Here is a 26,295-nt window from a genome sequence, read left to right on the forward strand (position 1 = left end):
CAGGCATGAGCCACCTATTACCAGCCAAGTAATTAGCATTTCTATCTCAGACATTTATCATTGTATGTGGTAGGAACTTTTGGACACTTCTAGTGATTTTTTTAATAATTCATAAATTCTTGTATACTATAGTTGTGCTGTGTCATAGAAGATTAGAACTAGTTCTTCCTATCTAACCATACTCGGTATATCACATTAATTGATGGACACCTCAGGTTATTCCATTACTTGGCTTTTGCAAATAGTTTTCAATAAACACGATGTTTAAATATGATGCTTAAATTTGTAGGTGTGTGCATGTGGCCAGTAGTAAGATAGCTGGATCATAACAGTAATTCTACTTTTTAATTTTTTGACAAATCTCAGCTATGTTTTTCTACAGTGGCTATATTATGTTTTCACCCTACACTCAGCATTTGTTTTTGTTTGTTTGATTAATTTTTGTTTTTTGTCGGTCATGGGGGCTTGAACTCTGGGCCTGAGCACTGTCCCTCAGCTCTTTAGCTTAAGGCGAGCACTCTACCACTTGAGCCACAGCACCACTTCTGGTTTTCTGGTGGTTTATTGGAGATGAGAGTTTTACAGCCTTTCCTGCTTGAGCTGGCTTTGAGCTGCAATCCTTAGATCTCAGCCTCCTGAGTAGCTGGGATTTCAGGCGTGAGCCACTGGTGCCTAGCTGTCTTTTTTATTATGGTCTACCTTATTTTGTGTGTATGTATGAGACACATACCAGTTCTAGAGTTAGAAATCAGTGACTGGGGGGCTGGGAAAGTGGCTCAGTGGTAGAGCGCTTGCCTTGCATGCCTGAGGCCCTGGGTTTGATTCCCCAGCACCACATAAGCAAAAAGAAAAAAGCCGAGAGTGGCGCTGTGCCTCAAGCGGTAGAGCTCTAGCTTTGAGCTGAAGAGCTGAGGGACAGCGCCCAGGCCCAGAGTTCAGGCCCCATGACCGGACCCCCCCCCCCCCCAAAAAAAATCGGAGTGTTTAGGTGTTTAGACTTATGTATATCTACTTGGGTTTATTTCTGCCATATTATGTATGACTGTGTTTTGAATCCTATTTTCTCTTATACTGCCTTTTTTTTTTTTTTTGCCAATCCTGGGGCTTGAACTCAGGGCGTGAGTACTGTCCCTAAGCTTCTTTTGTCCAAGGCTAGCACTCTACCATTTGAGCCACAGCGCCACTTCTGACTTTTTCTGTTTATGTGGTGCTGAGGAATGGAACCCAGGGCTTCATGCATGCAAGGCAAGCACTCCTCCACTAAGTCACATTCCTAGCCCTACTGCCTTCTTTTGATTGAATGATATTTATGATACCATTTCATTTGCTACATTTTTTTTGTCGGTTGTGGGGCTTGAACTCTAGGCTTGGGTGCTGTCCCTCAGCTCTTCAGCTCAAGGCAAGCACTCTACCACTTGAGCCACAGCACCACTTCCAGTTTTCTAGTGGTTTATTGGAGATAAGCGTCTCAGTGAAGGGGAGAAGAGGGAAGTGTAGTTGTGGAGATGGGAGGAAAGGGATGTTAGGGGAAAAACAAAGGAGGAGGCAACAATGCTTGATAAGAAATGTACTCATTACCTTGCTCGTGTAATTGTAACCCCTCTGTACAGTATTTTCACAATAAAAAAAACTTATTAAAAAAAAAGTCTCACTGACTTTCCTGCTCAGGCTGGCTTTGAACCATGATTCTCAGATCTCAGCCTCCTAAGTAACAAGGATTACAGGCATGAGCCACTGGTGCCCAGCTTAAACTTTTTTTTTAATTTAATTTTTTTTTGTGAACATACTGTACAGAGGGGTTACAATTACATGGGCAGGATAATGCGTACATTTCTTATCAAGCATTGAAGCCTCCTCCTTTGTTTACCCTTCACATCCCTTCCCAGCCTCCCCCCACCCTGCACCAACATTGTAAAGCTCGTTTTCAACATGACAACTTGTACTTCTCTGTATCCTTAAACGACTTGTTTTTCCCCATCTCCTCCACAAGTTATACTGACATCAAATATAGTGAAAGCAGGGGTTATACTGTGGGGGAGGGACATACAAAGCAACAGAGATAATCTTATAAATGCGTTAGAAACAAATGCATGAAAGAAAAAAACATTAAAATACATATCTAAGGGTTCATTTTCCTAACACCCAGCTTAAACTTTTTAAAAAATTATTGTTATTATTATCTTTAGTTTTACAAAGTATTTCAATTCAAGTCAGTCTGTGTGTTCAATGCATCTTGATCAATGTCGCCCTTTTTATCTTTTCCAACTCTACTCATCCCCACCCGACTCATCCCCTCTTTACCTAGTTTCATTTTCACATATATACATTGAATATGACTGTATTCACCCACCTCTCCTGTCTCCATTCTTCTGTCCCTCCTTTGATCTTCCCAGCTGAATTCTATCAGATCGTTAAAGAAGAACTGACACCAATACTCTTCAGACTTTTCCATGAAATCACAAGGGAAGGATCACTACCAAACTCATTCTATGAAGCCAGCATTATGATCACCCCACAACTGGGCAGAGACCTAACTCAGGAAGAGAACTATAAACCAGTATCTTTGATGAATATAGATACAAAGCTCATTAATAAAATGCTTGCTGCCAGGTGCTGGTGGCTCATGCCTGTAATCCTAGCTACTCAGGAGGCTGAGATCTGAGGATTGAGGTGCAAAGCCAGCCCAGGCAAGAAAGTTCTTGAGACTCTTATCGCCAATTAACACCAAAAAAGGTGTGGTGCTGTGGCTCAAGTGGTAGAGCACTCACCTTGAGCTGACCGACAGCACCCATACCCAGAGTTCAAGCCCCACGACCAACAAAATAATAAAGAATAAAAAATAACCAAATTCAACAACTAATAAAAAAAATCATTCACTACGATCAAGTTTGTTTTATTCCAGGAATGCAAGATTGGTTCAATATATGTAAATAAGTATACTATAGCATATTAACTTTTAAAGTGATTTTATGAATAAAAGGAACATTTTTATATCATATATTTGCAGTGTACCTTTTTCTTTATGTAAATGAATATTTCCATATGGTACCTTTTTCTTTCATACTGTGTAACATTTTTCTTTTTGTGGTGTTGGGGAACAAATTGAGGACCTTGTACAAGGTAGACAAGTCCTACCTTCCCCTCTCCTTTTTTTTTGGAAGTAGGTTTTCACTATAGAGTCCAGGCTATCCTTGAACTCATGACCCTCCTAGCCTAGGCCTCTACAGAACTGGGAATATTAGCATGTGCCACAATGCTAGACTAAATAAGCACTTCGATTTTTAAAAATTTGTTTCTTCTGAGTTTTGAATTCTAGGTCAACCAGTAATGTTTTCTTTCAGTTGTTATACCACTGTCCTGTAATTTTTATTGTTTCTATAAGATGTCATTCTTTTTTTGTGCTGGTCCTGGGACTTGAATTCAGTGCCTGAGTATCGTCCCTGAGCTGTTCTGCTTTACCACTTGAGCCACAGCTTTACTTCCAGCTTTTCTTGAGTAGTTTATTAGAGTTGAGAGTCTCATGGACTTCCCTTCCTGGGCTGGCTTCAAATCTCAAGCACCAATCAGATCTCAGCTTCCTTTGTAACTAGGATTACAGGTGTGAACTACCAATGCCTGGAACAAGATGTTATTCTTGTTGAAAGAATGGAGAGATTATTCTTTGTTTCTCTGTACTTGTCCTTTTCTCTGGCCAAGGCTAAGATTTTTTTCCCTCTTTACCTGTGCTTTTTAAGCAAACTTAAATATGATAAATATTGTAGTTTCTTTTTTTTCCCCTGCCGGTCCTGGGGCTTGATCTCAGGGCCGGAGCACTGTTCCTGAGCTTTTATTCAAAGCTAGCACTCCAACACTTGAGCCACAGTGCCACTTCTGGCCTGTTCTGTGTATGTGGTACCGAGGAATCTAACCCAGGGCTTCATGCATGCTATGCAAGCACTCTTCCACTAAGCCACTATTTAGTTTCTTAATGTCTTTTTTCCTTGGAGTATTTTTTTTTTTTTTTTTGATGCTCAGATCTGTGGGTTTAATAGTTTTCATCAGCTCTGGAAATTTTCCAGCTGTTAAATTCTTTTTCTTTCTCTCTATTAGTAGACTCTTTGTAGTTAATCTGCTTGCAATTACTCTCCATTTTTTTTTTCAAATTTTGAAGTTCTATAATCTGGTGTGTGTGTGTGTGTGTGTGTGTGTGTGTGTGTGTGTGTGTGTGTGTGTGTGTGTGTGTGTGTGTGTGTGTGTGTGTGTGTGTGTGTGTGCGCGCGTGCGCGTGTGAATGAATGAAAGAGAGAGAAAAGAAAGGGACTGGGGATTTAATTTAGGGTCTTGCGTTTGTAAGCCAGCCTTCTACCACATGAGCCATATCCCACTTCTTTTGCTTTTCAGTTTGATTTTAAGGTTGGATTTCAATAACTTTTGTCCAGGCTGGTCTTGAATCATAATCCTTGATTCTCCACCTCCCAAGTAGCTAGGATTGTAGGCATGTATCACCACACCAATCCTTTTAATCCCCAAAATGTGTGTATATATTACATAATTCAATGAATTATATTGTTCATGTTTTAGAGTTAAATTTAAAACTTGGGAAAATACTTTCTTGTGTTTTTTTTATACTTATTTTTCTCTACTTTCTTAAACATGGAATATAGGTATATCCTTGCTTGCCATTTTTTAATCTGAAACATTTATGATGGTTTGTTTAATCTCCACACTCTTCTCACACTTTCATATGAATTGTGTTTCCTTGCTTTTTTTTTTTATATGGCTGGTCATTTTCAGTTGGGTGCTGGCCATTGTTAATTTGACTTTGCAAGTTAACCTTTTGCTTTGTTACCAGACTTGAATAACCTTTAATGTATGCCTGATTTTTCTCTACTACTGAGGCATTGTAATTCTGAGTGTGTTGCCCAAAGTCGCGTATATTGCATGATGTTTTGCTCTAGCTGACAGCTGTTTCCAGCCCAATATGAGCCTTGGATATTGTTCTGTCACCTCCTTTGTGAGGGGCTTTCACAGATGTGTACAGATAATATACAAGAGTAGATCCAGTATGTTATCATCCTTATTTGTAAGTCATCTATCACTGTATTCATCTATCTTTGTTAGAATTTTCTGTTGAAGTTGGCTTTTAGTACATTTAGTTCTGATTTTTCTCTGTTCTTTCAGCAAAAGAATGAATCATGGCTGAGGCGGCCAAGAGGACTGAGCCCAAGAGTGAGTCAGGAAGACCCATGACCAATGATCCCAACGAAACATGGATTACACGCATCTTCAATTACAGATGCTACATCACCTTCCTTACTGGCTTCTACAGTTGTGACTGGGCATACGAAGAGTGGGATAAAACGGAACTTGGATCCTGTTGCTGCTCTCGGGTACTGTTTCATAGATGTGGGGAACATGATCTGGATGTGTCCATTAGATAGCTCATTAGAACCTTCGGAATGGAGGAGCCAAAAGGCTACACAATCCAGGAAAGGATTATGTCAATTCTAGAGTCAAGTTAAACTTACTGAACCAAGGACTTGCTGTTCTCATTTTCTTTAATCATTTTCTTCCTCACAATCTTCCTCCGCTTTTTTCCTTTTTCTTCCTCCTTTTCCCTCTCTTCCCCATCCTCTTCTCCCAACTCGTTCCTTTCCCCTTTGTCCCCCTCTTCCTTTTCTTTCTCCCTCCTCCTTCTTTTTCCTTCTTTCCCCTAACCCTTCACCCTCCCTTTCCTACCTCCTCTTTTCCCTCCTCTTGTTCTTCTCCCTCCCTTCTTCCTTTCCCTCCTCCTCCTCCTCTTTCTTCTCATTTCCCCTCCCACCCTCCTCCCCTGTCTCTTTCTTCTTCTTCTTCCCCTCTTTTTCTTCCCTCCATTCTCCCTTCCCCTTCACACCTATCCTTTCTCCTCCTCATTTCTCTTTTTTTATGGTGGTGTGAATTGTACACATGTCTGGCAGTTATTCTACCACTGAGCTGCACCTCCAGTCCCTCACTCTAGTCTTGTCTTTTCTTTTCTTTTCTTTCTTTCTTTCCTTCTTCCTTCCTTATTTTTTCCAGTTGTGGGGCCTGAACTCTGGGCCTAGGCACTGTCCCTCAGCTCCTCAGCTCAAGGCTAGCGCTCTACCACTTGAACCACAGCACCACTTCTGTTTTTTTTTCTGCTTATGTGGTACTGAGGAATTAAAGCCAGAGCCTCATGCATGTGAGGCAAGCACTCTACCACTGAGCCACGTTCCTAGCCCTATACTGTCTCTTTTATGTCAATCATTCATTTGCATTTATTGTGTGTGTGTGCGCCAGTCCTTAGTGGTGTTGTTCCTGAGCATTTCTGCTCAAAGTTAGCACTCTTACCACTTGAGCCACAGCTCCACGTTGGGCACTTTTGGTAATTAATTGAAGAGTCTTATGGACTTTCCTGCCCAGGCTGGCTTCAAACCGTGATCCTCAGATATCAGCTTGCTGAATAACTAGGATTATAGACATGAGCCACCATGCCTGACATTTTTATTTTGTTTTGTTTTGCTTTTAACAGTCATGGCTTTATTCAAAACACAGTTGTACAAAAGTATTCAAAATTTTAAGGAGAGATTCTTGAAGAACTTAACATTATATTCATACTGCTATAGAAAGAACATTAAAACAGAAAATAAAAGTTCTACAAAATATAAACCCACCCTTACTTATTTGCATGAAAATACCACCCACCAGAACTAAGGAAGTCTTAAAAGTTATTTGGAGGCTCTAAGTGTAGTTTTCAAACCAAAGAACTCTAATTTTGATTGCATAATAAGATGATTGATAAGAAAGTCAATATATATATTTCACTTTAAGCATTTTACACTAACTTTCCTTTCACGCTGTCAACCAGGCATGTTTGTATGGAATTAATCTAGCATTCTTCTGACTAAAAACCTGCCCTTTCAGAAGAAATAGTGGCTCATCCAACATACATTGAAGCAGTATCATTATTTTTCATCATATTAGATCTCATGCTTACTTGCAATATTGACCACTACACTTCTGATTCTTTCCCCTAAGGACCACTTAGGATACTTGAACTAAGCGACTTTTTCTCCTGGTGACTAATACTCATACATTCTTCACATTTTATAATATTATACTTAAACATTTCAATCTCCCATCTAAGAAGGCCAGGAGGTGCTTTTTTTGAAGGCATGGAGAGATGGAAGCTACCGCCCATACTTCAAAGGAAATTACAGGATGCCAGGCAATGTATGTCAGGATCAGATGTCCTGCAAGCAACCCCTCAGAGGGCAATACATGAATCTTTGAGGATGAAGCTTCGCTGATAACTGCATTATAGTGAATATGTCAGGATAGCCAACGACAAAGAATGAAGCCAGTACGAGAAAGGAGCTATTTGGACAAAAAACAGCAAGTCTATAGCAGGACTGTCCATGCCAACTGGTGAACCCTTCACACCATTGTGTGTTGTGGATGTCATGATGTGGTAATGTTTGCCTTAATGAGCTGTGGTCTCTCCATGTTCTATATACCTCCTTTGTATTCCTCCCATTCTACCATCTTGGAATGAGTGTTTACTCTGTTTCCTTGTATGTTGAAAGTATATAATTTGTTTTCCTTTACATAGTACAGGATTCCACAGCTAACAAATTTCTCTGATTCTCAGTAGATCCTGTGGATGTGAACTTTTGACAATAATGAAACTACTAAGACTTGGGGGATTCGTGGAAATGAACTAGATGTATTTTGTACTGTGAGATGACCAGGATCTTTGGGGGACTATGGGAAGAATAATAGGGCTAGAATATAAGACGTTCTCCTGCAGGTTCATTTATTAAACACTTGGCTCCCCGCCAAAAATAAAATAAGGATTTTATAATTGGCAGAGTGAGCAAGTTTTAGGAATTAACACAAATATTTCAATTGATAAAATTAGGAGAAAATGTTCACTTTTGGAGAGTTCAATCTCTCCCACAAAATTTATCTGAAGTGTTTTATTTCAGCCGGTTGTGCAGCCTTTTTAGTTTTTCCCAAACTTTATAACTCTTATTTTTAAGCACTAACTTATATCTCTTAAGCTAAAAAAAGGAGTGACAGCAATATTATACTCAGTGATTTGTGTCTCAGAGAGAAGCAGAATATCAGCTAATTTTCTGATACTTGAAAAAATTTACAGACATGCAAAACAAAGAGAAACACATTTTAAATTGCCAAGGTTATCTTAAACATAGAACCTCAATGACAAAAGGGAGATAGACTTGTCTACTCTCAAGTTTTAGTTAGTAGCCATATAAGGAAAGACACAATAATCACAAATATTTTTCTATTTTTAATGGGCAAATAATTTGAAAATAAATCTCAATTTTCATATCAATTTAGTTTCAAATATTCCAGCTGCCTACTAAACTCAGAAAAATTACAGATACTTTACAAGGTCAGTTTCCAAATCATTTGGAAAACCAATTTAAAAAATCGACTGTCTCGGGCTGGGAAGGTGGCTCATGCATGAGGCCCTGGGTTCAATTCCACATACACAGAAAAAGCTGGAAGTGGGTGCTGTGGCTCAAGTGGTAGAGTGCTAGCCTTGAGCCAAAGAAGCTCAGGAACAGTGCCCAGGCCCTGAGCTCAAGCCCTAACTCTGGCAAAAAACAAAAATAAATACTAATGCTACTTCCTAAAGCCTCCTCTACTTTTCTTTATCTTGATATAGCATTACATGTTACCAACCACAAAAAATTCTCTAATTCTCCCACTTTGTTTAAAACCCAGACAAGCCTGAAAATGTAGTTGAGGTATAAGACTAGGGGTTTTCTGGTTAGCCACAAGTTTCCCATCTTTCTTTTGGGAAAGGAGAGGGAATGAAACTAGAAGGGAAGCTGATCATAAAGAAGTGAGAGGAGACTGTGTTTCTAAAAGAAAATAAACCACCACTGGCATGCATAATCTACAGCCTGAAGAAAGAGCGGCCTGCATGTCTCTGGACTTAACGTAAGCAATTTTTCCTTCTAAAACAAAATCTCCTCAGTTGCCATAAAACTCATCGACTATATTACTGAGTAGAACTTCCCCCATATCCATGAACTATACTGACTGCTAAATGGAACTTTGATTCTCTCCAATTTATTCAAGTGACAAGATGGCCCCCAAATACCCAAAGCCAATAATAGAAAAGTAAAAATCACTGCCTTCAAATTAAAAATCTGAATCACCTCTTAAAAAATAATCACCTTATTAATCAAGAGGCTATTTTTCCTTTCATATTAGAGCTGACCGTAATGTTAATTAATTTATAAATAATCTTAAAACCTTAACAAAGGAAATGTACCAAACTACACCTGTGTAAAATTGATCATGTTTTAATTATGGGCTAAAAACTGTCTTAAGATAGTAAGCCTGAATTAGAGAAATTAATATTCCAAATAGATTGCTAGAGTATGTCACCATGGAGGAGTTGAGGGAGTTAATGACTTTTTTTCCCCTCTACATACAACATCATCATTAGCAAACTAGTAAATCTTAATGGGAATGATAAGGCAAAAATAGTAAAACCACACTTCTGTAAAAGTTATGGTAGGGAGAAATACATGAAAAGCAATGAAGATGTGATCATTGCTACCCACCCAGGGGAGCAAGGAAATCGAATCTTAGAATGATCTAGTCATCTTCTTCTCCATCATCCTCAGCATCTTGTTTTCTCTTCTCTCCATGAAGGCCTCATCTTCTTCCTCATCCTCCTCTTTCCCTTCTCCAACATAGTCATCATCATCTTCTTCATCCTGAATTTCTTCTTTCATTAAGTATGAAAGGCCCACTTCCTCTTCTCCCTCTCCCAATTCTAAATCTGCTTCATCTTCCTCCTCTTCCTCCTCCTATCCAATTTCATCTTCATCCTCATCATCTTCCTCTTCTGAGTCTGTTGTTTTGTTGTCCTCCTGATCAAATCCATATATGTATGTGATTTGCTGCAGCAGCTCAAAAATACTTTCTCTGTAATCTTCCCAGTTTGTAATCTACAGTTAAACAACTGAAAATGTTTCAGTTTTTAAGATTTTGCAGGGCTTCCTCGGTACTGAGATCTTTGATTTTGTTTCCACTCAGCTTGAGGTAGATAAAATGTGGACACTTCTCCGCCAGGACTTCCAGACCTCCAGAAATTATATTGTCACCAAGTTCCAACTTTCAAAGTTTATTCAAGCTGGGGAGCTGGGCCAGTGAATTTACTTTCACATTAGCCATACTCAGAAACTCTAGTTCTTTAAAAGTGTCATTAAGGCCTTCAATGTCTCTCCTGACATACAGGCATTTGTCAAGGACTACCTCTGTTACCTCCTCAAGGGCTCTGTTCCTTAACTCCACACCAATCCTCTTCTTCATCTTTATGTCCTGCTCTTCTGCTACTACTCTCCTCCCTTACTCCTTCCCTTTCCTATTACCCCTACACCTAAATTTTTTTTAAAGATTTGGAAATGAATGAAAAGCAAATATAAATGCCCATAACCACCAAATAGGTGTAAAGGAGAAAAAAAGAATAGCAAATGGAGTCCAAGGAGTTAAGACCCTTAACTGCCCCTACCTCCTTGTCCACATATCTACATATGCACACAAGCATGCATACACATTCCCACAGTCCCTTCCCCCTCAATGGCTGCTTGGAGATTCCAGACATTCACTTTTATATTTATAAAAGTTAACCTTGTGGGGGGCGGGGGTGGGATGAGGTTTGGCTGCAAGTAGATGCTTTTGTAATCAAGAGTTCTCAAGGGGAAGTGTGTTTGTGAGCATAATGGTTCTCCTCTATTATTAGTAAAAGTAGTGCTTGATTTTTCTTAGTAAAGAGCTCTGATACAGCAGAGTGGTGGCCAGTGGCCTAGCTTCATGGAAGGCATTTCTTCCTTTAAGTCATTGATGGGACCTTCTGGCGAGCTATATAGTAGTATAGGGTCAAATGGTTAACACACTTGAGTAAGAAAAGGACCATGCACCTTTAATTGTAAACATAGTCCATCTAGGGTTAAAGAACCTGACCTGATAGATTTCTAGTTTATTATATCTTGTGTGGGTAGCACAAGGAAGGAGGAGATAAATGGAAAGCATTCCTAGAGAAATAGGGATGTGTGTGTATGTGTGTGTAAGTGTATGTGTGTAAGTTTTGTGGTACTAGGGTTTGAATTCAGGGCTTCATGCTTGCTAGGCAAGCACTTTACCATCTGAACCACGGTTCCAGCCTTTTTTGCTTTGATTACTTTTGAGAATAGGATCTTTTTTGCCTGTGTCATCATTCTTCTATTTTAGGCTCCCCATTGTAGCTATATTGACAGGTCTGGTTTACCACACCCAGTTTTTTCTATTGAGATTAGGGTTTCTCATCTTGCCCAGGTTAGCCTCAAACCATGATCCTAACCAGTGTTGGCCTTTCAAGTAGCTGGGATTGTAGGCATAAGCCATAACATCCAGCTTATCTCCTGTATCTTCAGGGCCCAGATATTTGATATTTATGCAAATTATGGTGGGGAAGTGTTACAGGCGTGGCTCCTGCTCTTTAGGAATTCCAGTTCTTCTGGGAGATAAGTACACAAATTTTAATAAAGCAAGAGAGATTAATTAATTGTGTGTGTGTGTGTGTGTGTGTGTATGCACACGCGTGCGTACTCATACAGGAGCATATCCAGGGAAGGGCCAAAGATAGAAGGTGGAAAGGGACTGGGGATTGAAAATTAGGAAGTTAGCCAGACGTCGTGGCTAATGCTTCTAGTGGGATCAGGAGAATAATTCAAGGTCAAAATTCAAGAGATCCTATCTCAACCAGGTAAAAGCTAGGTATGGTGTCACCTAAATAATGTCAGGAATTATAAATAGAATCACAGTTTAGCTTAAGCATAAACATGAGGCTTCATCTAAAAAAATAGTAAAAGCACAAAGGGCTCTAGGGGTTGAGCACTAACTCAAATGCATGGCCTGAATTCAACCACAATAACCAAAAACAAATGGAAGTGGCAAAGAAATGGTATTGTAGGAGAAGTCCAAGGACACAGTGAGCTTAGAGGTTTATAGGTTTCTTTTAGATAGACCAGAAATGAATGGAGAAGTGATAGGAAATAAAGCTTAGAATGAGTTCTGACCCATACGCTGTGTGGTTTTAAAACTTTGTCCCCTGCCTTAGAAGGGAATAAAGAATCCTACAGAGGGTGATAGTTTACTTTCAGTTTTTCAGAATGCCCTTTCTATAGAACCAGAGGGATGTGGATATACCTGAAGGTTTTAACCTGGAGATGTGGTTTGAGCTGTTCTGGTATAATGATTTGATTCTGGGGGACTATTAGAAAGGGCCAGACTAATGTAAGAATTCTTTGCCTTCAAAGAGAAAATAGTAGCAATATTGTAAATAAAACCTGTTAGAGTACTTGGGAACTATAAATAAGGACATAGAGAAAAAAAATAAAGGTAAATTGTAGGAAAGGGTAACATTGAGGTGGGGTGGTATAATGGAAAAGATTTCTTTACAACATGCTGTTTGACCAATTTCCTAAATGAAGAGATCAAAGCCAGCCTTGCATCCATCTGGGGCAAAAATAAGTACTAGCCTCTTCAGATGGGAATACATTTAGTGTTGTAGGAACAGAAAGGTGGTCAGCATAGCTGACATCTGGAAAGGGAGTCAGGATAGAATGGGATGAAGGGGTGCTGGGCTCGGCTGACCCAGTTGGACCTGTGACCCATGGAGGGCAGTGTGGATGACAAGCACTGGATGGGTTTTAAGCAGGGAAGGGACATTATCTGATATGTTTTAGGTACAATTATTATTAAGGTTTGGAACAGAGGGGTTACCATTTCCTAAGTCAGGCAATGAGTACATTTCTGGTTGTGGACAATATCACCCCTTTCCTGCTTTCCCCTCGTTTCCCCCTCCCATTCCTGCTCACAAATTACATAGTTCATTTCCCACATAGTGTATGCTGAATGGCATGATTGCATTTGTTTACCCTTCCAACCTCCCTTTCTGCTCCCCCAAAAGAAAAAACCCAAAGCAAAAACAAACACCATCACCAATAACAACAACAACAACAACAAAAAAAACCCCATGTTTCCATTTGCTAGAGTTTGATCAGCAGTATTTTAAATGTTCAGAGAAGTTACACCTTTGGGTTCCTCCCCTAAGTATCCTTCTCTAACCAGTGTGCGACTGTCTGGAGTCCTATATAGGCTATGATGGCCAATTGTATTTTAGATATAGCTTAACATATGAGAGAAAGCATGTATCATTTGTCTCTCAAAGCTTGGCTTACCTCATTTAATTTGATTTTTTTCTAGGTCCATCCATTTGATACCTATTTTTTTAATAAGTTTTTTATTGTGAAAATACTTGTACAGAGGGGTTACAATCACATGAGCAAGGTAATGAGTACATTTCTCATCAAGCATTATTGCCTCCTAATTTGTTTTTCCCCTCCCATCTCTTCCCTCCCATCTCCACAACTACACTCCCAAGCAGAAAAGGTCAGATAAGATGATGTTAAGTGAAATGAACCCCATGATAAGGACACAAGTGTTTTTTTCCCCTTGCTTGCTATTGTTTCTAAGGTATTTATAAGGTACCACGTGATTTTTTTTGTTGCTTTGTATGTCCCTCCCCCATGGTATAACCCCTGTTTTCACTGTATTTGATGTTGGTATAATTTGGGGAGTGGAAGGGAAAAAATAAATTGTTTAGATATTGATACCTCTTTTTGAAAGTCCACTCGAGATGAGAACTGGTAGCTCACATTTGTACTCTTAGCTAGTCAGAAAGTTGAGATCTGAGGACTGTAGTTCAAGGCCAACAGGGGCAGGAAAGTCTGGGGAAAATGTTCCTCCAATGGGCCACCAAAAAGCCCGAAGTAGAACTGTGGCTTAAGTGGTAGAGTGCCAGCCTTAAGCCAAACAAACAAATAAAAATCTCAGAGATAGTGCCCAGGCCTAGAGGTGAAGCCCCAGTACTGACAAGTACATATACAAAGTCTACTCAGTCTGGTGCCTGTGGCTCATGCCTGTCATCCCAGCTACTCAGAAGTCTGAAATCTGAGGATCATGGTTCAAAGCCAGCCTGGGCAGGAAAGTCCATGAGATTTTCATCTTCAATGAACCCCTAGAAAATGGAAAGTAATGCTGTGGCTCAGAGTGGTAGAGCAGAAAAAGCTCAGGAACAGCATCCAGGCCCTGAGTTCAAGCCCCACAACTGACCAAAAAAAAGTTCACTCAAGTTTCTTTTTAAAGAATGCACTTAAGACCTGAGTTGCTGGGGCTGGGAAGGTGGCTCAGTGGTAGAGCGCTTGCCTTGCATGCATGAGGCCCTGGGTTCGATTCCTCAGCACCACATAAGAAAAAAGCCGGAAGTGGTAGAGCGCTAGCCTTGAGCTGAAGAGCTGAGGGACAGCGCCCAGGCCGGACCAAAAAAAAAAGATTCTAATTGAGATAGCAACCCAAACTTCATCCTCTGAGGAAGGGATTGGTAACTTATGGCATGGCTGGTTTGTGTTCAGATTTTTATTGTTCGGGTTGGCACAAGGGTCAGCTTGAATACCTCTGTTAAGATGGTCCTCCATTTTGGCTTTAAGCTCCCACAGATCTGGATTTCAGTCTTAACCCCTGTCACTTCTTCACAGTGTGAATTTATTTGAATTTGTTTTGGAAAAAAAGAGTTTAATAATACCTAATTTATACAGCTCTTATGAGTGGATGTAGGTGTAAAGTCTCTTAGCATTGTCTTGCCATGAAATAATGTATTCCCCAACTTGGATTCCTTCTTACTCTCCCACGTGAGTAGATAAATGACTAAATGAAAAGATGAAGGAATGAATTCTTCCAGAACAAATAACTAAACAGACTTGGTAGAGGAGAGGTAAATGAATTCATTAGGTGATTGTTAAATGTATTAGGAAAATTTCTTTTCCTTAAAAAATGAACAGTGACAAATAAACATCTAATGACAGTTCGGTGTGATAAATGTTACAAGTGGGCACGTACAAGATTGCTGATGGTGAAAACAGGAGCGGTTATTCCAGCCTGGGTTGGGTAATGTGTGGCAGTTAACTGACCATCAAAAATGTATACAGAAATGACAGAGGTAACATCGTCTATGAAGTTAAGTTCAACTTCTTTCTCTTTCCAGATAGAGCAGGTGTTCTTTGTGTGCCTGGTAATTTCATTTTGCGTCTCCGTCACTTTGCTGTTCTTGTGGATAGAAACCTCCAATGAATACTTTGACTTTGACTGGTGAGTCTTTTTTTGGATACTTTTATTTGTATTAATAAGGTCTGATAGCCACTTGGATCCTACCTCAGGTTGAAACAATCAGACTAGGTAGAATGGGGGAAATTAGACTTTTCACAGACAGCCTGTAGGTAAGAGACCTGCCTGGGGCAGAAGGAGGATGCTTAGCACCTAACCTAGTACACTTCTCCCACTTGTACTCAGCTTCACACTGAGAGCAAACCTGCTTCCATGGGAAGTGTTCTCTGTGTTTCCAAAGCCTTCTCAGAGGATTCCCTGTCATCTTAATCTTATGTCTCTGAGTTACTGATGTCTACACTACTGGGTCTTCACGAATTCTGCCTCTGAACTCTGCCTTCTCTGCTTACCCTTTCTTTTTTCTTTTTCTTTTTGGTGGGTGGAGTCTGGTCGTGAGGCCTGAACTCGGTGCCTGGGCGCTGTCCCTCAGCTCTTCAGCTCAAGGCTAGCACTCTACCACTTGAGCCACAGCGCCACTTCTGGCTTTTTTCTTTTTCTACTTGTGTGGTGCTGAGGAATCAAACCCAGGGCCTCATGCATGCAAGGCAAGCGCTCTACCACTGAGCCACCTTCCCAGCCCCTCTGCTTACCCTTTGTTTTGGCCTAATACTTCCAGTATTGCTGTCAACCTTATTCATTATTTGATGTTTGGATATGACTTTGTTTCTTAATAGGAGATAGTTGGTTTTTCTCTTTATATTAGTAAAGCCTGTTTAATTATTTTAAATATAAAAAATGTAGAAAATTAGAAAATAAGTGATTAGCCATATTCTCTAGTGAAAATCACTTGATATATATTTTCCAGCCTTTGGCAATGCTTACTTTCCTATTCTCTCTCTCTCTCTCTCTCTCTCTCTCTCTCTCTCTCTCTCTCTATATATATATATATATATATATAATTTTGGTTTTCTTTTTCACGCAACATAGAAACATTTTAGCAAATCATCACAACTCCAACTGATATCATTTAAATGTTTCAGAATACATTTATTTAGATGTTTTTCTTTTGTTTCATGAGACAGGGTCTTGTTCTGTAGCCCAGGTTGGTCTAGAGCTCACTATATAGCCCAAGCTGGCCTTGATATTGCAATCCTTCTTTCTGCTTCTATCTCTCAAGTACTGGAATTCCACCCCCCCCCCCACAAGCAGCACCATACACAGTTACTTAGCTATATATATTTCGTTGCTAGACATTGAGTGTTGCCAATGTTCTTGTGCTGATGATAGTAGTGGAGAGAAATCTTCTCACAAGTGGAATTAGGTCAAGAACTTAAAATTATGCTTTTACAATTAGTAACCCTTTGTAGAACTCCTTAATAATAACAATAAAAATTATACTTTTACATTAGTATTTTCTCACTACGAGTCAGTGGTTCATGCCTATAAATCCTAGCTACTCAGCAGATAGAGATCTGAGGATCAGACTTTGAAACTAGCTGAGGCAGGAAAGTCTGTGAGACTCTTACCTCCAGTTAACCACCAAAGAGCCAGAAGTAAAGTTAGGGTTCATGTGGCAGAGCAGTAGCTTTGAGAGAAAAAGCTAAGGGAAGGCAGCCAAGGCCCAAAGTTCAAGCCCAATACCAGTACAAAAAAAAAGTTACCCTCTCAAAAAGTTTATAGTAGCAATTTTCATTTAAAATAGAGGTACATGGCAATGTTATCTCTTTTTAAATTAGCGTAGATTAATTGTACAAAAGTTTCATTGTGACATTTCTGTACATTTCATATAATATGGACTTTGATCAAATTCACTCTCTCTTTTACTCTTTCTTATTCCCCTCTCCTTCCATTTTTTGATTAAAGAGTGATGTAAAGAAGGTTACCATTTCGCGAGTCAGGTAATGAGTACATTTCATTTTGGATAGTGTCATTCTTTCCTTCACTTTCTTCCAGTTTTTTCCTTTCCATCCCTACTCACAAGTTTTATAATTCATTTTCAACATAGTGTCTAGTGAATATCACTGCTCATTTGGTCACCCTTTGTCCCTCCATTTCTGTGATCCTTTTACCCCTCCAAATAGGGATACAGGAACAAACCAGACAAAAAGAAAAAAAACATACTGTTTCCATTTCCTGGAGTTCATTTTGATAAATGTTATTTATCAAAGGCATTGCCCCTTCGTGTTACTCTCCTAAGAGTCTCCTCCCTTGGTCTCACTCTGTGTGGATGCCTAGATTCCTGTTCAATTGATCATGTCCAAGTATATTTTAGATCTAGCTTCTGTGTATGAGAGAATATATGCACTGTTGATCCCTCAGAGCGTGGCTTACCTCACCTAACATGATCTTTCCTAGATCCATCTGTTTCCTGCAATGACATATTATTCTTTTTAATGGCTGTGTAAAATTCCAATGTGTATAAGTACCACATTTTTTTGGGTCCATTGCTTTTTTTTTTTTTTTTTTGCCTAGAATTACTTGGGTTATTCGAGATGTTTATTGTTCCATATGAACTTTTTCTCTATCTGGGAAAAGAATGTCATTGGGATTTTGATAGAGATTAAATTAAATTAAAAATTAATTTTTAGATCATTTTTGGCAGTATGGCCATTTTCACAAACATAGACAGTCTTTCTGTTTCCCCATGTTGTCTGATTTCTTTTTTCAATTTTTTATAGTTTTTGCTATAAAGGTATTTTGCTTTCTTGTTTAGGTTTATTCCCAAATATTTTTTTCTTTTGAGGCTATTGCCAATAGAATTATTTTTCCCAATTTCTGTCTCTGCTTATACATTGTTGGTATACAGAAAGGCTACTGATTTCCATGGATTAATTTTTGTATCCTGCGATTTTTCCAAAGTTATGGATCAGTTCTAGGAGTTTGAGGATGGAGTCTTTTGGATCCTTTAGGTATAAGATCATGTCATCTACAAATAGGGATATTTTGACATCTTATTTCCCTAAGTGAATACCTTTTGTATCTTTTTCCTGCCTTATTTATTGCTTTGGCTAGGAATTCCAGAACATTTCAATCCCTTACCCAGGCCTTCTTGGATGGCCTGCATTTTCTTGGTAATTTTCCCCTTGTATTCAATTTTCCTTTGATCTGACTTTTTATTTCATCTGCTAGTTCTTTCACCATTGCTTCAATGGTTCTTTGTTCTCCCTCTCTTCTTTGCTGTCACTAGAATCTTTCTTTGGGTTGTTGGTTTCTGAGAATGGCATTGTTATCTTGATTGCTCATGAATGATGTGATCTTTAACTGTGATTTACACATCTTGGGTTCAGGGTTTGTAGAGGCTGTTAAGATTAGGTATTCTATTCAGTGGTAACGGGGTGTGATTTTCTGGTTTTCTTGTGGGCAACGTATAGTTGGTGTCTCCCGGAAAGGTCCAGCTGAGTACTGTCTCTCCCCATGCTATGTCCAAAGGTGGTATATGTGGGGATTGCATGGAAGCTGTTTGTGCCCAGTTAGGTGTGAACCACAGAGCTGTGGGATGTTGTTGGTAACCTGCTCTAGGATGCTCAGGCAGGCTTCAGGGCTGGCTGGGTGTAGACCCCCAGTGCTGTGGGCGAGAGTATCCTGCAAGGTCAAGCACAGATGAGCTTTGAGAGTTGCCTAGGCAGAGACCATAGGCAAGATGGGTGAGAGCTTCCCACATATGATGGATGCCCCACCTGGCTTTTGAGGCTGGGTGCAACCGTCAATGCTGTGGGTGGCTCCTTGTGGGATGTAGATTCTCCCACCCTGACATTGTTAGAAGCTGGTGACATCCCACCACTCAGGGGTGTAAGATTGAGCTTGAGCAGGTATTGGCAGGCATCATATGTGGAGATGCATGCTTGGGCTTTTAGAGGCCCCTCTCTGTCCACTGGCCAATTTAGAGGTCTCATGGACACCTTTCTCTGGGTTAGAGCCCCCCCTCCCTCATGCCATTACCACTAAGATGGGTCTCCCATTTTGACTGTTCACATATTAAGGGACCTGTGAATATCTTTCCTGGAATTAGGGGTCCCCGCTGTGTCTGCTAGCAGCAGCCCTCAGAGACTATTCCCAGGGTTAGGACCCTACCGAAATCAGTCCTGGGGTTGGAAGCCCACTTTTGACTCGGCACTGGTGGCTTAGTTTCCCTCTCTGTATGAGTTCCTGATGCTATTAGTTCCTGTCCATATTGGCAATGCGCGTGGCTTGCAAGGGTCTGGGCTAAGAGTGCTCAGTCCTGTGTGGCAGTAAACACATGCTAGAATATGGGTCCCAGAATGGGTCCCAGTGCTTCTGGCCTCACCCAGCTCGAGAGGGGGAGGAGTTACCGCCGTTGCTCGGCAGCAGAATTTACCATGATGGCTGTGATCTAAAATCCTCAGAGGAAATGGCCCAGAAGTACCCCAGAGAAAGAGGGTTGTGTGGAGCCCACCAGAGTGGTGGTGCCCCCTCAGGACTTCGGGACCCTCAGTGAACCACTTATGACCTCTAAAGAGTGAGACACTCCATCAAAGCACGGTTAAAGTTATTTACACTATTTACATCAGAAAGGGGGCCTGCAACTACCTTACCTGGGCTAGATCCCCAGAACCAAGAACAGCCTCGACCATCAAACCTCCAAGCCTCCAACAGGCAGCCCCGACTAGTCGGTCTGCAAACTTCCAAACCTCATAACTCCAAAGCTCCAAACTTCCTCCTCTGCAGGCCTCTCCACTCTCCACAAGCCTATCCTGCTCTGCTTCAGGAAGTACCTCTCCACAGGCCTCTCTTGGGGAAGGTCCCAAATGACCCCTCTGGAGGAAGCCCCAAATGGCCTCTCGAGGAGGCTTGTCCCCGCCCTCCACAGGCCTGCCCTGCTCTGGCAGGCTTTCCCCTCCTGCTATCTCTCTCTCTCTCAGTCTCTCTCTGTCCCTCCCTCCCTTCCTCCTACCTTGCTTGGAACGTGCAGCTTATACATAGGCTGTGCCCCTCCCCCAGTGGGACTCAGGGTTTCATCTGCCTAGTAATTTCTAACCCCATGCTCCTCCCCCAAGCCACCCACTGTCCAATCACTTCCAATCGGAAGCTCACCATTGTGGGGCTCGAGGCCCCACCCCATCCAGGAGCATGCCCTGCCCCCTTTTGTCCACATGCCCCGCCCCTCCAGCAGCACACCCAGTGGATGGTGAGGTCAAGCCTCTTGATGCCCTGCCCCCTCTAGCGGGCTGGGCCATGAGGCCACACTGATGATCAGGGGAATGCACCTGTAGCTAGTGGGTACTACTGTCAGCCAGAAGAGAAAATGACTCAAATTTTGACCATGGCTGAGGTTCCTGAGGATGAACTAAACCCATTTCATGTGCTGGTGGTTGCATCAGATATTGAACTGAAGAAGGCCTACAGGCAGCTGGCAAGTGATGGTTCATCCTGATAAAAATCATCATCCTTGCTGGGCGCTGGTGCCTCATGCCTGTAATCCTAGATACTTAGGAGGCTGAGATCTGAGGATGGCGATTCAAAGCCAGTTGGTGCAGGAAAGTCCATGAGACTCTTATCTCCAATTAACCACCACAAAACAGGAAGTTGTACTGTGGCTCAAGTGCTAGAGTGCTAGCCTTGAGCTGAAGAGCTGAGGGACAGTGCCCAGGCCCTGAGTTCAAGCCCCACCCAACAGACAAAAATCATCAACCTCAGGCTGAACAGGCCAAAGTTTTGTGGGTTGCTTGGGACATTGACAGCAACCCTGGAAGGCAGAAAGAATATGAAAAGAATGGCAGAGAATGAGCTAAGCAGGTCAGTGAATGAGTTCCTGTCCAAGATGACCTTAAAGAGGTAATGAATACTATAGATGTGCAGCCTATGCCAAGGAAAGCATAGGAGGTTTGAAATGGACTGGGAACCTAGGAGTGCTAGATACTGTGCTGAGTGCTAGACTGCATCCTGCTGAGGAAAGAGACTTTTGGGCAGAGTCAAGCATGTTGGGCCTCAAAGTTACCTACTTTGCACTGATGGATGGAAAGGTTTATGACATTACAGAGTGGGATGGATGCCAGCATGTGGGAATCTACCCAGATATCCAGAGTTCCCTATCATATCTCATTTGGTTCTCGGATGCCAGGCACCAGTGGACGGCACTGAGAGATACCCTCCTGCTGACCTCCAGGATTTCTTGAGCTGGATTTTTCAAGTACCCCCAGGCCAGATGTCCAATGGGAACTTCAGCTCCTCAGCTTGGCCTTGGGGGCCACTGCAGCTTCTGAGCCCAAAAGCACAGTACCCAAGGGCGAAGCCAAACCCAAGTGGCGGAAGAAAGTGAGGAGGCCCTTCCAACGTTGACAACCCCCTCTTATTTCCTCAAATAATGTCAAGAAGGCAAAAGGGCTGTATACAGTGCAGGATGAAGTTTGGTTTGTTTTATTTTTAACTATTTCAAAAAGGAAAAAATTTAAACTTCAATTGTTTACTCAGTACTTGTAGGAAGCTCCTGAACTATTTTTCCTCCCTGTCCCCACTAATACTTAGGACCCTAATCTTGTCTTTTGACAATACCAAAGAAATAGGGGGTCACTAGAGCAAAGAACTTAGGTCCTAGACCTAGGCTAGACAGTATATATTCCTTTAAGGTGCAAGAACTGGGTATTTCCCTAAGGTCAGTAAACCATTGTCTTATTTGCTTTTAGGGCAAATAACATCCCCCGTTTAAACTGAGTGTATTTTAGGGGGAACCTCCTCTTTTACCCTGATATAGTAGTCAAAAAGAGAATGAGAAAGCATGTAGCCCTAATTGTGAAGAGGCATAGAGCTCAAAGAGTAGACATGAGCAGATTACCCAATGTCTTGCTTGTTGCTGCAAGGATGGCCAAAAGACAGTCTCATGCCCTCTACCCTTGGTGAGGGGGAAGGATAAAGGGACTTTGCAAAAGCCCCAATGTGATCCAAGGGTTTGTATTTTTTTAAGTTTGTTCATATTTGTATGTACATAGCTATTTAAAGCCAGGGGATTAGCTTTCTATAAATATATAACTGGGAACCTTAAAGAAAAGAAATCAAGGCCGGGCGCTGGTGGCTCACGCCTGTAATCCTAGCTACTCAGGAGGCTGAGATCTGAGGATCTCGGTTCAAAGCCAGCCCGGGCAGGAGAGACCGTGAGACTCCTATCTCCAATAAACCACCAGAAAACCGGGAGTGGCGCTGTAGCTCAAGTGGTAGAGCGCTCGCCTTGAGCTGAAGAGCTGAGGGACAGCGCCCAGGCCCAGAGTTCAAGCCCCACGACCAACAAAAAAAAAAAAAAAAAAGAAATCAAGTGATATGGTCTCTGAGTTGCAGCCACAGGCTTTGTCCTTTGTCCCTAATTCATGCCCAATCTCTGGAGCAATCAGCCAGAGGTTGAATCCTTGCTTGTCTGGTGCAGGCTGAGACTGATGCTGTTCTGAATGCCAAACACCACATTTTGCCCTTTTGTCCTGAATTGCTCCAAGTGCCAATTCCTGACACAGTCTGAAAGAGGTTAAACCCTCACTTTCCTGGTACAGGCTGAGATCTATATGGTCTCTGCGTTCCCAGCTCAGAATTTTCTCTCTTGTTTATGCTCTCTCCTGACATTCCTATGTCACATGCTTGCTTTTGAGCCAAGGGTTTGATTTCTTTCCCAGGCCTTCTTGCTGGTCCCCTGGGGGTGGCAAGTTCACAACTCATGATTGTTGTTGTTTTTGTTTTTTGTTAATGATGGGGCCTGAACTCTGGGCCTGGGTGCTGTCCCTCAGCTCTTTAGCTCAAGGTTAGTGCTCTACCAATTGAGCCACGGTGCCACTTCTGGCTTTTTCTGTTTATGTGGTGCTGAGGAATTGAACCCAGGGCTCGTGCATGCAAGGCAAGAACTCTACCACTAAGCCACCTTCCTAGTTGCGACTCATGTTATTTTGGTGTTCACGTGGCTCTTTCCCGGATTTCACCTGTGAAGTAGTTTCCTCTGTTGCAGTTCAGCTACAGTGTTGGTGGTCAGGCTGCTCCAAGCAGAGGGATCTGTGCTAAGTGACTATCTCCACTGAGCAGTAGGCTGTTTGGATTGGAGATCTGCACCAAGCTTCAGTCTGTTCCATGCAGTGGACTTCCCAAAGCGGAAGTTTGCACCAAATGTTGTGTTACACTTTAAGTATATTCTCCAGTGCTGTTTCAGTGGCTGTGGTGATTAGTTTTCATCATAGAAAGTTTTTAGGTTTCTTTCAATTATGATGGATAGCTTTGTTTATTTCAGTAAGTTGCCAGTTATTTTCTTTCCATACTGTCCTTGCTTTTTAAAGTTTCTGTTGAGAAATCTGTTATTCTGTTACTTTTTCCTTGATAGGTGACTGGCATTTCTATCTTGAAATTGTCTTTCTTTGTTCTGTGTGCCTAATGGGGAAGATCTGCTCTCATCTGTTTTTGAGTCCTAAGAGACTCATATGTAAATGACCATCTTGACCATCTCTTTTTCAGGATTTGGGATGTTTTCTGCTATCACTGAGTATGTTTTCTGTGACTTTCACTTTCCCCTCTTTTATGCTCATCATTTGTGAGTTTGGTCTTTTAAATGGTATTCCAGAAGTCCAGTGTTCTAATTGTTTTTATTTTTCCCCTGCTTGTTCAAACACATCTAACTTGTCTTCAAGCTCTAATATTCTATCTTCAATTCCATCCTGAGAAAGGCTTTCAATTATGCATTTCTATTCCTTTTTTGAATTTCTTTCGTGTTCTGTATTGTTTACTTCATTAGCCTCTTTGATGTTTTTTTTTGGGGGGGGGTCTGGTTGTAGGGCCTGAACTCTGGGCCTGTGCACTGTCCCTCAGCTCTTCAGCTCAAGGCTAGCGCTCTACCACTTGAGCCACAGTGCCACTTCTGGCTTTTTTTTTTTTTTGCTTATGTGGTGCTGAGGAATCAAACCCAGGGCCTCAGGCATGCAAGGCAAGTGCTCTACCACTGAGCCACCTTCCCAGCCCCTGTTTGATGTTTTTATGAAATTCATTCAGACACTTCTTCGTGTCCCTTTTAATTGATATTTTTATAATGATCTCTTTAAAATTCTTTGGGATTTCAGACAGTTCACTATTATTAGTGTCCATTCATGTAAATTGTTCAGTTTGGGAGGAAATATCCTTGTTTTGTCATATTTCTGTGTTTCTTTGTTGGGCTTTGGTTATTTGAGACTAAGTCATTGCTTGGAATCTTTAATCACTTGTAGTCTTTCAGTTGAAATTTCATGAATATTCAGGACAATGAAGTGGACAGGTTGATGTGATTTGTATGACCACTGGACAGATAATTGCCATTTACCATGTGTTCAAGACATGTTGGTATCAAATGGGGTAGCAAGTGTTTAGGCCTTAGTGTGATTCCTAAATGTATCAGAATGGTGCGGGGGTGGGGGGGGACGTGCAATAGGCCATTGAGTTCTGCCCTGCCTGAGGGAGAAGTGAGGGACATAGTCAGTCTACCTCCTGGTCTCAAATGTTTACAGACCCTATCTAGCAGTTCACCTACCCTGAGGAGGAATAGGCTATGGAAGTCTCACGATTGAAAATGGCTGGGCTAAGAGTGCTCAGTCCTGCCTGGCAGTAAGCACATGCTAGAATATGGTTCCCAGAGTGGGTCTCAGTGCTTTCTGACCTCACCCAGCAGTTCACCTGTCTGAGAAGAGGCTATAGAAATCATATGATTTTGCTAGGTACTGGTGGCTCATGCCTGTTATCCTAGCTACTCAGGAGGCTAAGATCTGAGGATCAGGCTTCAAAGCCAGCCAGCACAGGAAAGTCCTGAGACTCTTATCTCCAATAAACCACTCAGAAAACCAGAAGTGGTACTGTGGCTCAATAGGTAGAGTGCTAGCCTTGAATTGAAGAGCTGAGGGACAGTGCCCAGGCAAAGAGTTCAAGTCCCACGGCCGACCAAAAAAAAAAAAAAAAAGAAATCATACAATTTTGATGATCTGGGTTTGGAGCTGTTAGATCCCCTTGGCAGCAAACATGCTCAGACCGAGTTTCTAGGTGTGGGTTTCAATACTTTCAGATCTTGCCTGACAATCCACCTCCTTGTTGGAGTAGGAAGCTATAGAAATCAAATGATTTGGAGGATCTAGGATCTGATTCACCCAAGACATGTAGCCACGAGGCAGGCCCTGGGGCCAAACATTATGCCAGTCACAGACTTGGTGCTTTTCACTATGATGGGACCCACTCTTTGTTAATGAGGCACAGTACCACTGTACCTCAGTACAGTGCTCAGTACCACAGTATCACTGCTGGTTTTCTGAGTGGTTTATTGGAGATAAGAGTCTCAGGACTTTCCTGTGCTGGCTGGCTTTGAAGCCTGATCCTCAGATCTTAGCCTCCTGAGTAGCTAGGATTACAGGCATGAGCCACCAGCACCTAGCAAAATCATATAGAGTCTCTGACCATCATGCCCATATCTGCTAGAGCTCCCTGCTGCTTGACTTCTTTTTTTTTTTTTGGGTCCAGTTGTGGGGCCTGAACTCTGGGCCTAGGCACTGTCCTTCAGCTCTTCAGCTCAAGGCTAGCGCTCTACCACTTGAGTCACAGTGCCACTTCCAGGTTTTTTCTTTTTGCTTATGTGGTGCTGAGGAATTGAACCCAGGGCTTCAGGCATGCAAGGCAAGCACTCTACCACTGAGCCAACTTCCCAGCCCATAATGTTTTAAATTGCTGAGGTTCTGAGTGTTCTATATAATTTTGTTTTTTTTTTTTTGTCGGTCGTGGGACTTGAACTCTGGGCCTGGGCGTTGTCCCTCAGCTCTTCAACTCAAGGCGAGCGCTCTACCACTTGAGCTACAGCACCACTCTGCTTGACTTCTGTGGGACCACATAAACCTTCTCCCTCTCCTTAATCATCTCTCATGACCATCTCAAACTGGAACACTGTGTCCCAAGACTCCTTGAGCCATAATTTTTCCTTGTTTTCAGGCCCTTAGAGAACCTCAGTTTCTAACACTAGGCCTTCTTGATAGCCAGAAGCTTTTCAGGATGGATAGTGGCAAAGTAAAATGCCTTTGTTCACTGAGACTAGCCTTTAACATTACAGAAGTCACTACCTCACCAAATCCCTGAAATGGGATATTTGTAGAAGTGTGAAATTAGCCCGGCTAGAGTTGCCAATGTGTGGCCAGAACCAAC

General features: G+C 41.7%; 1 protein-coding gene and 1 pseudogene across 1 annotated transcript in view; one reads left to right on the forward strand and one right to left on the reverse strand.

The window, feature by feature from the left end:
• The first annotated feature begins 5,202 nt into the window (after nt 1–5,202).
• The window catches only part of Gdpd4 (glycerophosphodiester phosphodiesterase domain containing 4), an 83,831-nt gene continuing 62,738 nt past the window's right edge, over nt 5,203–26,295 (forward strand). The window contains exons 1-2 of the mRNA XM_042690371.1: nt 5,203–5,369; nt 15,113–15,216. Of these exons, the coding sequence (XP_042546305.1) occupies nt 5,226–5,369; nt 15,113–15,216 (248 nt within the window). The 5' untranslated portion in view covers nt 5,203–5,225. The remainder of the gene's footprint in view (nt 5,370–15,112; nt 15,217–26,295) is intronic.
• LOC122116612 lies at nt 9,591–10,341 on the reverse strand (annotated as a pseudogene).

The sequence above is a fragment of the Dipodomys spectabilis genome, unplaced genomic scaffold, assembly GCF_019054845.1.
Source record: "Dipodomys spectabilis isolate Male_0828 unplaced genomic scaffold, ASM1905484v1 ptg000003l, whole genome shotgun sequence".
NCBI lineage: Eukaryota > Metazoa > Chordata > Mammalia > Rodentia > Heteromyidae > Dipodomys > Dipodomys spectabilis.